This window comes from Lupinus angustifolius, chromosome LG05 (genome assembly GCF_001865875.1).
Source record: "Lupinus angustifolius cultivar Tanjil chromosome LG05, LupAngTanjil_v1.0, whole genome shotgun sequence".
In the NCBI taxonomy this organism is placed as follows: domain Eukaryota; kingdom Viridiplantae; phylum Streptophyta; class Magnoliopsida; order Fabales; family Fabaceae; genus Lupinus; species Lupinus angustifolius.
In genome coordinates this window covers 19,327,924-19,341,221 of record NC_032013.1, presented here as the reverse complement: position 1 = coordinate 19,341,221, position 13,298 = coordinate 19,327,924, and the positions used below count along the sequence as shown (strand labels likewise).

Genomic DNA, 13,298 nt, shown 5'->3' with positions numbered 1-13,298 from the left:
ATTTAGCTGGTGTGTATAGGGAGAAAATGAACATTTATTGATGCTGACCAAGATGTGGCTTTTCCTACTTGGGAGTAAAGTGAAATAAATTGAATGATTAGATAGCACTAGTTTCTTGTGTAGTGTCAACAGTCTAGGTCTACCATTTGCCTCTTCTTGATTGATGACACTTTACTAACAAAAATACTTCAAAGTTGAAGGTGAGATAGCTCGATCGAGTATTAGTAAGGTCAGTGTCCGAGGCTCACATCAGACGGGGCTTGGGAATTGTAAATGTATTTAATCTTATCTCCACATAGAAAGAGGCTAATTTCAAGATTTGAATCCATGACCTCTAGTTGAAGCAACAATCTTACCATTGTGGCAAGAGCTTACACTAGCGTTATTATAATTAAATGATTTTAGTAACTTTATTTATCATACAAGTTTGTAAAAGAGGAAGCTTAGTACTGGAACTTTATCTCATGGTGATTGGTGAAACTATCCAAATTCAAACAGCTTTAGATTTTCAATTATATATACCCATTGAATTTGGATCACTTATCTACTAGCTGCATTGACATAGGTTTTGGTGAACATCTTCCAACAATTCACTTAAAACAAGTACCCCATTTAAACTAGAGAGCATTTCTTGAAGCATTAGTTTATCAATCACTCTTCCTATAAGGTTGGTGCAACACTTTTGCCATTTTTGGATACAAATCCTCACAATCTCTTGGAACAATACTTGTATTCTGCCATTTTCTTGCAGAAGTAACCTAAAGAGTTCTCATCTCTTTTCAATATTACTCCATAGTTCATGAATGCCATCTTCTGCTGTAATAATTCTATTGGCATGAGCAACACATGAAAGTTGATGCATTAATTTTCCCTTCCCCAGAGAAAGATTCCCTCTTCAGCAGAAACAATATCATTGGCAGTTCTTAACTAAGCAAATGATCATGGGGCAGGAATACCTTAAAATTGTGAAGAGGTGCCCTCAAGTGCTTATTAGCTCAGACAAACAATTTACCTCACCATTTTCAGCAACCTCATCTATCAAAACCAAAATATTATAGCCACAATTTCTGTGAAGGTCCAAATTTAAAACCACATTTTCAAGTGTCTAATAAGACAATGATAACACCATCTATGTGTTATATTGCTTAAAGTTACAGAATGTGAATTTGGTACAACAGTAAGATTGTTGTTGAGTAATCATGAGGTCACAAGTTTAAACTTTATAAACTATGTATATGTATTATAGCTTCCAACTTATCCTAAAACTATGAATGGGATGTTTGCTTCGAATTCGACATCAAACATCCCATTCAAAATGTGGTCAAGCTTTCCATGTGTCTCATCTTCACTTCTGGCCTTGGAGCAGTCAAAACAAACATGCACAATGTTCGATAGGTTGAGAAATATATAATCTTGTTCCATCTGAGAAAGTTTCCAACATCAAAACTCAAGAGTGTTACATAATCTGATATAGCATTGCCATTGTTGAATACCATTAAAAAAATTAATCCTAGAGATTGTTGATTTGCAAAGAAGCAAAAACTAAAGAATTAGTGAATTAGGCAACAACCTTAATGAATAATATGTACAACTTTTCAATTCCACACCCAACTCTAACACATTTCATTCCCTTTTATCCAATTCTCTTAAACATTTAAATTATTTTCATATACTTCCATCTTGCATTGTGCCTAGAGGGTACTGAGGTAAAAAATATATTATTTTAGTTAATATTTTAATATTAAATATTTAATTTTATTTCTTAATAATTTAATTAGTTCTTGTGATCTTACTTTTTACAGTTTTTACTTTTTAGTGTAGATTTTTATTTAAAGATTATTGTAGATTTTATTTATTTTAATAATTAATTTTATATTATATCTATGCTAACTTTATTTTAATATTTTGTGGGTAATAATATCTTTTCACGCATTGTGGTAAGTTGGTATTTTCTTATGATCCTTACTCACTCTATTATTAATTTATTTTTTATATTGTTGTATGTAATTATATTTTTTCTCAAATAAATAGATTTTTTTATTCTTTATAATCTACATTTTCTACTTTTCAGTAGTGTTTTTTTAATTTTATTACTGTGATAATTTTTTGTGTTTTTATTTTATTTTATTACTGTGATAATTTTTTGTGTTTTTTTTTAATTTTATTACTGTGATATTTTTTGTGTTTTTATTTTATTTTACTGAAATCAAGTTGAGAACTTTAATTTTATATCACTATATATAGAACACAATTAGGATAAACATTATATCAAATTACTTATTTTTTTATCAAATATGTTATATATTTTTCTTTTTGTAGGCTAGTATGAGTAAAATTTAGGATTTTTACTCGATTGGAAGGATGTATGAATGATCATTGGAATTACATTGAAGTGATAAAAAAACTACGCAAATTGATAAAATTTCCTGAGACAACGTTAAGCCTGGAATTCATAATATAATTCATGGTCCAAATAAGTAAATATATTTCCAAGAGTGCAATATATATGCACAATCTATACATGATTTATCATTTATTTATACTACTTTTTTAAAGAGTCAATAATAATAAAATATAAATAATGAATAATACAGTAACAATATATATCATTGTATTCTTTTTCTTCTCTATTTCGAAATTATCAGCCAAGTAAATATATTTCTGAAGTAATTGATTCCTTACATGAATCTTGAACCTGCCCACTTGAAATCTATATTGGAAACATGTGGCAATGACATGAAGGAGGATTTAGGTAGATTTTACAGAAAAGGATGATAAAAATTGAAGGATTTTACAGAAAACCATTATGGAGATTGAAGGATTTTACCGAAAGCAATGATGCAAATTAATCTCGAGAGATTAAAGATAATCTTACCGAGGATGAAGATAAAGAAAGCACAATTTTCATATGTTAATTGGATGATTCTGAGAAAAAGCAATTCCAACTACCATCCCTTCTAATTTAAATGAGCTTTTCGTAAAGTGCAAAAACTAAACAGCTGATAAGTATTCAAACGAGAGAAATTCTAAAGAACATCAACAATATACCTTTGACCAAAAATACATATTAAAATTAATAGTAAATTACACCAACACCCTCAAGTTTTAGTGAAATTGTACAAATTACTCCTCACTTTTTTATACCTACACAAACCCTCTTAATTTGATAAATGTAATTAAGTTAAACAAAACATGGTAGACAAATCCAAATAATATATTAGTCAATACCTCTTTATTATTTTTAGTTCGTTACGATATAGTATAAGAACGATTAAACAATATATCTTTACAATTGTTGATGCATTTTATAACAAAATAATAAAGATACATTGATTTGTATATTATTAGATTTTTCCTCACATTATATGTTTAACTTAATTGCATTTATCACAATTTTTTTGTTTAAAAGTTACACTTATTTATCATGCAGGAGTAGTCAGTGTAATAAAGGTATAAAAACTATAAGAGGTTTGTGCATATGTAAAAAAGTGAGGGATAATTTGTATAATTTCACTAAAACTCAGAGGTGTAAGTATAATTAACTCTAAAATTAATAATAAATTGACTATATCCACTTAAAATTTAACCTTTACTAAAATCCCAACTTCATGAAGGGGATCATAGTAGTGTTGAAGGACATTTTACCTCATTCCAAACAATTTCCGCTCTTTGACTAAAAGCTGAAGTTAAATAAAAAAATAAAGTATTTCCTGATTCCAGAAGATAATTTATCTCCTTAAATTCATACAATGTTTGACATGTGTCTTATTTTTTCTTTTTATATTATATTTTAAAATGAAAACATCTTGAGATAGAGAAAATAAGACATATCAAAAACTGAATGGATTTAAGGAGATAAGGTATCTCCTGCAACCCAATGTACAAAACTCGCAACTAGTGAGACTTAGAAATGGTAGATATACACAACCTTTTACCCACAAGTGTAAAGATTATTTTGAGAATTTGCCAAACAAAACAAAAAGTGTAAGTTAAAACACAATAACTTTTATTGTTTTCCCATGTTGTATGACAAGGAGCTAGCACATATATTTAACCATATTTTTTAGGACATACAAGGTATTTCAATTTTGATGCATAAGACCCCCCAAAAAAAAGTTGTATTTCATAGATGTACAAAGATTACACCTACCATTGTATAAAGGTGTCGAATCTTGAAGTATAACAAACAAACATATAATTAGTTTCTTTACTCAGTGCCCACCTGGATTCCTATTCCATGATAAATATGAGGGATCTCCTAGTTGCCTAGAAAGATTAACAAAAGATTGGTCAGGCACTGATAATAAGATAATGTCATCATGTACAACAAAAATCATGTCAGCACAATTGAAACTTCATGATTTTGTTTTTTCTTATTCAAGAGAAAAATATATGCACTGAATGAGTTTTATACATTGTCACTGTATCATTCACCATTCATATTTAATTATCATTGACTCTTCAATGAAAGTAATGCAAATGATGATATACAGAATTGTCTATAAATTTTTACACTGACAATGCATAAATATTACACTCTATAATTTAATCAAAGCTTTTAAACAATAATCTGGAATCTCCAAAGACTATCCCATGAACAACACTACAGAGACATTTCTTTTTACAACTATATGAGTACCCAGATGTGGGGAAAGAAAACTCTCATAACAGAAGGGATTTAAAAAATGCACAATGAATTTGGAAAACACTTAACATACAAGTCAATCAAACATAATATAGGTTCTAATAAAATTGACTAATATAACTTGATACAAAAAATGACTAATATAACTAATGCTGATTTCAGAGTTCAGGTAGGAACGGGTTGAAGTAAAATCATGTTCTGCATATAGTGTTGGTAATAAGCCACAGAACAAAGAATAAAAAGAATACAAAGAATTTAAGTTCCATGTGACAATGGATGAAATGAATGAATGCATCATCAAACAACATTTTTTTGGTAAAAAAATACAATCAAGCAACAAAATTCAAAAGGGACTTTATCGGTCGAAAGCAATAAAGGATTTTAAGTATTTACCTTGGCTTGACGAAATATACAATGGTAAAAGCCAGAGCCAAAACGAAGCACAATCCTCCAACGGTGAGATAAGCAATGCCAAGGAAGTCATTTTTCCCACCAAGCCAGCTAGTAGTTGACAGCACAAGCTTTTTCTTGCCATTAAAACTGTATGTGTTGTAGTTATTTTTCAGCAGTACATTTATTGTATCACCTTCATTCAGATCCACCTCTATTTTTCCATACAACTTCCTAAATGTTGGCAAAGCAGCCGTTCGCATCCAGACAATAAGATCCTCTTGGTCACTCAACTATTCCAAAAAACAGTCAAAAGTGAGCAATATATCTCATTGAATTGCGAATACCAGACTAATCACAAGATGAACAATAGAATATACTAGAGAAATTGGAATGAAAGAGAGTCTATATTAATGAACAGTGAAATAAATTGCAAGGTGTGTGCATCACACACGATATGTATACCAATCATGTGGCAGCCTAAAGTATTGCAAACCTAACAGAAACACAACCAAGGGTAAAACAAAGGTTAAATTTAGACTGCAATCATCTACACAAGTTCATGTAAATACTTACTGGTATGGATTCAATGAGATGCGCACCACCTATAATAGAACTATTCTGGAAGTTTTTAGGGAAAACATCTTTTCCAAATTTGTGCTCCCTATCACTCTTCCAGGAGATGCCTTTCTTGTTCAATGTCAAATTCTTGTTGTTGCGGGAGAAGATGTATGTATCATTGAATAAACTCCAAGCTATAAGACCACAAGGTACAATTGGCTTAAAATTTGCCATATCTTCAGGCTTACAAGTACTTGTTGAGCTCTCTTTACTGCGATCCCTCAACTGCTCATCACTTCGGCTTTTAACATACCTAAACAATAAAAAATCCTCATAATTATTAAAACCTAATCAAGCATACATTATGAACTATATGCATTAGATTCAATCAATAACCATCTAAATATTAAGACTGAAAATAGTCGAAGGAAACAATCAAAGACAATGAAGTAATGAACTATCATACATGGAAGAAGGATACAGAAAACAAGATGTATATGTGGAATGTGGAATTATGGATGTTTCCAAAAATTCCTTCCCATACAAATAGTAATTTGTTATCCCTCACAATTATTTAAAGCTATAGAAGTTAGATAACAGAGGGTGAGTCGGCGCAATGTTTGCCTTATGACCGGGAGGTCATTGGTTCAAATCGTGGAAACAACCTCTTCACTTGTGAGGGTGAGGCTGTGAATGTCTACCTCCCAAAACTCCGCTAGGTGGGACCCTTATGCACTGGCTTCCCTTTTGTTGGTCATCTTAAAAAATATTTTTGCCAGTTTAGACAATAGCTTGTAAGAGAGTTTCATGGATATTGTCAACCAATTTATTTTTATGCTTGCTTTCTTTGTAATTTTTTTCTATAGATGCAAACTTGTGTATCTCTAATAAGTTTTTAACCAGGGGCTAACATGTTCTGATAGTATTGAAATTACCACTCTATTAATATGAGAAAATTTTCAACACATTAGAACTTTACAAGTTCCAAAATGTCATGCATACAATTTATCAAGGTAAGTTGTTTCATTGTTATATAAAAAGCAAGTTAAGATGTAGCCTACAATGTACACAGTAACAAATGCTGGATACAAAGGTCACAAAGAACTGTTGTAGATTTAAAGTATGGCAATGTTTAAATTTTAAAATAATTAAGATAAGATAGATGGAGGTTGGTGGTGCAAGGCCGTCAACTATGATAGAACGCTTTAACAATAAATATGGAAAACGCGAAGTAATTTTGTGTGTATGCATAACTTTTGACCAGACAACAATTAACAAACATATGACTAAATATAGAGCGGAAAGGGTATTTGCTTCAAAGTACGTATAGAAAATTTCATTAGATTAGGGAAAATACTTGATAGAAGCTTTCTAAACCAAAAAAGAAGTAAAAGCAGAAGCTATTGGCATACCCACACCATTAATTGTCAAGAAGGACTGAAGAAAGGATAACAAAGTCCTTTCTTTATCTTAAAAGCATACTACCCTTGCTTTGTAAATGTGAAATTGAAACAAATAAAAAGATACTGACACATGAGAGAAAAAGGGCATTACATACCGGCGATGGTTCTGGTAGAAGTTGTCCAGCTGATAGTAAACATAAATAGGGGACTTCATATGCTTGTGCACCTTTTCATAAAAGCAGAATTTAAGAGGTGGTAAGATAATCATAATGTGAAGTCCATTAATTATCAATTATGGGAATGGAGTTAATTGAGAGCTGACTAGGTGAACTTGTGTCAAAGAGACTTGCCGTTAAAGATAAGTTGCATGTTTTATCTGCAGAACTTTGAATGTATGCTACTTTATCTTGAACAACATGTGGTATGCACTCTGACTCATACCTGCGAACAATTTCGACAACCTGGGAGATAACAAGAAAACTAAAGTCATTACTGTGCATTATACACAACTGTAAAATTAAATTCGACACAGTATAGAACTCTAGCATACCTTTCGTGAAGCCATTAGCGAAACAACTCCAATAGGAACAAATACAACACTGACAAGCAAGAAAGCTGAAATAACCTGCAGGGAAAGATTTAAATGAATTACACACAATGTGCCACATAAAAATGACTTGGTAACATATTCAATCATGACCAGGTAACATATTCAAATAGATAGTATTACCGCTCGTGGTGTAAGAATTGGCTTGCATGCTGGAAGTTCTTGCTGTGTAAACTTAGAATCTGAAAGGCATTAAATTTTAAAAGAGAACTTGTTAGCACCAGAAGTTTACTATAAGAAAACTGGAGTCTAGCGCCTTCAATGGGGATATTCCTCTTGATTAAACTGAAAGACGAGAAATAAAAGACAGAAAAAACCTGCAGAATAAGAGGATCTGCGTCCTCCCTAGCCAAATGGCCACAATCCTTTACAGAATAGTTGCTTACTTTTTTTCCTTCCTCTCACATATATATAACCCTCTTCTTATATTCTCTCTCTAACTAACCTGACAGCTTCGATACAAAGTCCAACCCTTGTCCTAATGTCCTCTCATATTTCCTATGTGGTCTAGTGATAGGACCTGTGAGTCTAAGCCTGAGACTGAGAATGAATTGGATCCGAGGCTAGACCTGAATCCAAAAAGGCCCGTCATATGGAAAGTATGTTCTAGAAGAGGAAAGAAGGGTGTGCCATGGTCCTACCCAGGAATGAGAGTTAGTAACATGACTGGGTGTGCAGCTGTCCAAATGATTGTTCCATTACTCGAAAAGTGATTTAGAGAGAGGCATGGGTAGTGTTATTCACTCAAACAATCCCTATAGATTGTTACGCATCACTGCACAGAGAATACTATCTGAAGGAGCCATAGGCTCTGGAACTAATTTTTTTACTTGTTTTCCCTTTCCATTTTAAGAGCTCCTGCGCTCCTCGTTAATTGAGTCATGCAAATTCATAAATTTAGTTCCCCGTGTCTATCAATTGTTCCGATAAGCCGGATATGAACCAGCCTAGTGGTCTATCTAAAGTTCTAAACTGAGTAACCATTATTGTTAACTCAAAACACATTATCCAACTGCATAGAAACTCTTCAAATAGGTCAATAAACAACCAATTTGCATTTTAACAGAAATACCAACATTCAAAAAGTAAATGAATTTAAAATAATAATAATAATAAATAATCAAGTGGGTATTTTATTTAACAAAGTGTCATATCTTCATATGTCAAATTCTTGTTGTTGCGGGAGAAGATGTATGTATCATTGAATAAACTCCAAGCTATAAGACCACAAGGTACAATTGGCTTAAAATTTGCCATATCTTCAGGCTTACAAGTACTTGTTGAGCTCTCTTTACTGCGATCCCTCAACTGCTCATCACTTCGGCTTTTAACATACCTAAACAATAAAAAATCCTCATAATTATTAAAACCTAATCAAGCATACATTATGAACTATATGCATTAGATTCAATCAATAACCATCTAAATATTAAGACTGAAAATAGTCGAAGGAAACAATCAAAGACAATGAAGTAATGAACTATCATACATGGAAGAAGGATACAGAAAACAAGATGTATATGTGGAATGTGGAATTATGGATGTTTCCAAAAATTCCTTCCCATACAAATAGTAATTTGTTATCCCTCACAATTATTTAAAGCTATAGAAGTTAGATAACAGAGGGTGAGTCGGCGCAATGTTTGCCTTATGACCGGGAGGTCATTGGTTCAAATCGTGGAAACAACCTCTTCACTTGTGAGGGTGAGGCTGTGAATGTCTACCTCCCAAAACTCCGCTAGGTGGGACCCTTATGCACTGGCTTCCCTTTTGTTGGTCATCTTAAAAAATATTTTTGCCAGTTTAGACAATAGCTTGTAAGAGAGTTTCATGGATATTGTCAACCAATTTATTTTTATGCTTGCTTTCTTTGTAATTTTTTTCTATAGATGCAAACTTGTGTATCTCTAATAAGTTTTTAACCAGGGGCTAACATGTTCTGATAGTATTGAAATTACCACTCTATTAATATGAGAAAATTTTCAACACATTAGAACTTTACAAGTTCCAAAATGTCATGCATACAATTTATCAAGGTAAGTTGTTTCATTGTTATATAAAAAGCAAGTTAAGATGTAGCCTACAATGTACACAGTAACAAATGCTGGATACAAAGGTCACAAAGAACTGTTGTAGATTTAAAGTATGGCAATGTTTAAATTTTAAAATAATTAAGATAAGATAGATGGAGGTTGGTGGTGCAAGGCCGTCAACTATGATAGAACGCTTTAACAATAAATATGGAAAACGCGAAGTAATTTTGTGTGTATGCATAACTTTTGACCAGACAACAATTAACAAACATATGACTAAATATAGAGCGGAAAGGGTATTTGCTTCAAAGTACGTATAGAAAATTTCATTAGATTAGGGAAAATACTTGATAGAAGCTTTCTAAACCAAAAAAGAAGTAAAAGCAGAAGCTATTGGCATACCCACACCATTAATTGTCAAGAAGGACTGAAGAAAGGATAACAAAGTCCTTTCTTTATCTTAAAAGCATACTACCCTTGCTTTGTAAATGTGAAATTGAAACAAATAAAAAGATACTGACACATGAGAGAAAAAGGGCATTACATACCGGCGATGGTTCTGGTAGAAGTTGTCCAGCTGATAGTAAACATAAATAGGGGACTTCATATGCTTGTGCACCTTTTCATAAAAGCAGAATTTAAGAGGTGGTAAGATAATCATAATGTGAAGTCCATTAATTATCAATTATGGGAATGGAGTTAATTGAGAGCTGACTAGGTGAACTTGTGTCAAAGAGACTTGCCGTTAAAGATAAGTTGCATGTTTTATCTGCAGAACTTTGAATGTATGCTACTTTATCTTGAACAACATGTGGTATGCACTCTGACTCATACCTGCGAACAATTTCGACAACCTGGGAGATAACAAGAAAACTAAAGTCATTACTGTGCATTATACACAACTGTAAAATTAAATTCGACACAGTATAGAACTCTAGCATACCTTTCGTGAAGCCATTAGCGAAACAACTCCAATAGGAACAAATACAACACTGACAAGCAAGAAAGCTGAAATAACCTGCAGGGAAAGATTTAAATGAATTACACACAATGTGCCACATAAAAATGACTTGGTAACATATTCAATCATGACCAGGTAACATATTCAAATAGATAGTATTACCGCTCGTGGTGTAAGAATTGGCTTGCATGCTGGAAGTTCTTGCTGTGTAAACTTAGAATCTGAAAGGCATTAAATTTTAAAAGAGAACTTGTTAGCACCAGAAGTTTACTATAAGAAAACTGGAGTCTAGCGCCTTCAATGGGGATATTCCTCTTGATTAAACTGAAAGACGAGAAATAAAAGACAGAAAAAACCTGCAGAATAAGAGGATCTGCGTCCTCCCTAGCCAAATGGCCACAATCCTTTACAGAATAGTTGCTTACTTTTTTTCCTTCCTCTCACATATATATAACCCTCTTCTTATATTCTCTCTCTAACTAACCTGACAGCTTCGATACAAAGTCCAACCCTTGTCCTAATGTCCTCTCATATTTCCTATGTGGTCTAGTGATAGGACCTGTGAGTCTAAGCCTGAGACTGAGAATGAATTGGATCCGAGGCTAGACCTGAATCCAAAAAGGCCCGTCATATGGAAAGTATGTTCTAGAAGAGGAAAGAAGGGTGTGCCATGGTCCTACCCAGGAATGAGAGTTAGTAACATGACTGGGTGTGCAGCTGTCCAAATGATTGTTCCATTACTCGAAAAGTGATTTAGAGAGAGGCATGGGTAGTGTTATTCACTCAAACAATCCCTATAGATTGTTACGCATCACTGCACAGAGAATACTATCTGAAGGAGCCATAGGCTCTGGAACTAATTTTTTTACTTGTTTTCCCTTTCCATTTTAAGAGCTCCTGCGCTCCTCGTTAATTGAGTCATGCAAATTCATAAATTTAGTTCCCCGTGTCTATCAATTGTTCCGATAAGCCGGATATGAACCAGCCTAGTGGTCTATCTAAAGTTCTAAACTGAGTAACCATTATTGTTAACTCAAAACACATTATCCAACTGCATAGAAACTCTTCAAATAGGTCAATAAACAACCAATTTGCATTTTAACAGAAATACCAACATTCAAAAAGTAAATGAATTTAAAATAATAATAATAATAAATAATCAAGTGGGTATTTTATTTAACAAAGTGTCATATCTTCATGAAATAGAACTTCAGCAACAGGTACCTGAATCTAGATATTATTATGCACTAAATGGAACTTTATAAATGAACCCTAACATGCATTCAATCAAACCCAGGAATTTGCATTACAAACCAACATTTTTTTACAAAAATGGAAAGTAGCACACTACAAATTGAGCTAAAAAAACACGAGAGATGAAAGAATATATGAGGAAATTACACTTGGGTCTCTTGGTAATTCTTCTTGTAGCTGTTGGATCAGCGGATCCAGCAGCTGCGGCGCTCGAAGACGCCATTGTCGAATCGGAATCGTTGAAAATTCAACCTTTAGTTATCGGAACCCTAGGATTCAACGAGAATGCAATGAGGGTGAAAATTGAAATCGAAACCCTAAAAAAGAAGAGAGAGAAGAAGGTGTTATGTTATGTTTGGTTTATTTTACTCTCTTTCTCTCTCTAATTAACTCTGTTTATGGAATGGAGGAGGAAGAAGAAGAGAGAGACACAGTCGAAGGTGAAAGGGAAGGAGAAGAGTCAAACAAATGAAACACAATTGCTTTGAACCGAAAACAAAATTGATTGGAGCTTTGGCATAATGGTTGTATCTGCTTCCATTCTTCTTATAATCCCCAATGATATCTAGTTACTCAATCGCTAAGGAATTCATTTATTGTATTACTTTTTTTTCAATAAGTGTTGTTCTAAAAGAAAAATGAATAATAGACTTATACATTTGGTATTTCTTGAGTTTTTGTCAGAGACGGGAGAAAATTCACCGGTTACTAATTTAGGGCAGGACAAGAATCTTAATGGTCACTAGTTTATATTTATAGGTGTATTTTTTCCTTATAAATACTAGTGTAATGAGAGGCACTGTCCTATTTGTTAGTTCGATTTTTTATCATTTATAATATCTAGTTTGTATGTCACAAATGTCAAATATAATATTTTATGTTAAATATTTATAATTTACAGTTGAATTTATTTGATTGGTATAATGTTTTAAATTGAACATTCATGTTCTACATAATGTAAGAAGAAATATCGGTTAACCAAATAAAATAACATGGAACATATATTATGTAGAGAGGAACATTGAACTATATATGATTTTTTGGTAATAATTAGAAAATAGTGAGGATAAAATAGGGAGAACCATAAATTATACCATGGTGGATGGTTATTTTGAGTTTTCATTTTATAATTAGTATAGAAGATATGGATATATTGATAAATTATGCTAAGGTGTTAATAAAATCATGTAAATTATTATTGGTTTTTCTGTACTTACATAAATTACTTTTAATTCATATATATACATATACATTACACTTATTACTTTTAAGGGGTGTGAATATAATATTTTAAATAAAAAAAAGGTAATAAGTGTAATTAAGTTAAATTTCAATAAGTATTGGTGTAAACTTTTTAAACAAAAAATTGGTGATTATGTAATAAATTTAAACTTTAATTACTATGTGTGTGATTTAATTTTAATTAATTATATATTAGCTATGA

The 13,298-nt window shown here is 32.2% G+C and overlaps 1 protein-coding gene across 3 annotated transcripts; it reads right to left on the bottom strand.

Annotated features, from left to right (window-relative positions):
- Positions 4,028-12,373, bottom strand: LOC109347983 (ALA-interacting subunit 3-like). Of its 3 annotated transcripts, XM_019588147.1 has the most exons (10): positions 12,122-12,372; positions 12,002-12,090; positions 10,763-10,821; positions 10,583-10,657; positions 10,383-10,493; positions 10,188-10,258; positions 8,769-8,942; positions 5,612-5,735; positions 5,039-5,328; positions 4,028-4,266 (listed from the first exon to the last, which is right to left on the bottom strand). In XM_019588147.1, the coding sequence occupies exons 2-10, from the start codon at positions 12,075-12,077 to the stop codon at positions 4,212-4,214; spliced, it is 1,035 nt and encodes a 344-aa protein (XP_019443692.1). In that variant the 5' UTR covers positions 12,078-12,090; positions 12,122-12,372; the 3' UTR covers positions 4,028-4,211. The 3 variants fall into 3 exon arrangements, with proteins under 3 accessions (XP_019443692.1, XP_019443691.1, XP_019443693.1); XM_019588146.1 differs by having other exon boundaries at positions 5,612-5,764; positions 8,798-8,942; positions 12,002-12,373; XM_019588148.1 differs by lacking the exons at positions 8,769-8,942; positions 10,188-10,258; positions 10,383-10,493; ... (2 more) ...; positions 12,002-12,090; positions 12,122-12,372 and adding exons at positions 7,155-7,225; positions 7,350-7,460; positions 7,550-7,624; positions 7,730-7,865 and having other exon boundaries at positions 4,030-4,266; positions 5,612-5,909.

What these genes read in the sequence shown, in the direction of transcription:
- LOC109347983 (XM_019588146.1), bottom strand. Translation starts at nt 12,077, where the DNA reads ATGGCGTCTTCGAGCGCCGCAGCTGCTGGATCCGCTGATCCAACAGCT. An exon ending in CGCTAATGGCTTCACGAAAG is followed by an intron (nt 10,494 to 10,582) that starts GTATGCTAGAGT and finishes GTTATCTCCCAG; the next exon opens with GTTGTCGAAATTGTTCGCAG. An exon ending in CATGCAACTTATCTTTAACG is followed by an intron (nt 10,259 to 10,382) that starts GCAAGTCTCTTT and finishes TTTTATGAAAAG; the next exon opens with GTGCACAAGCATATGAAGTC.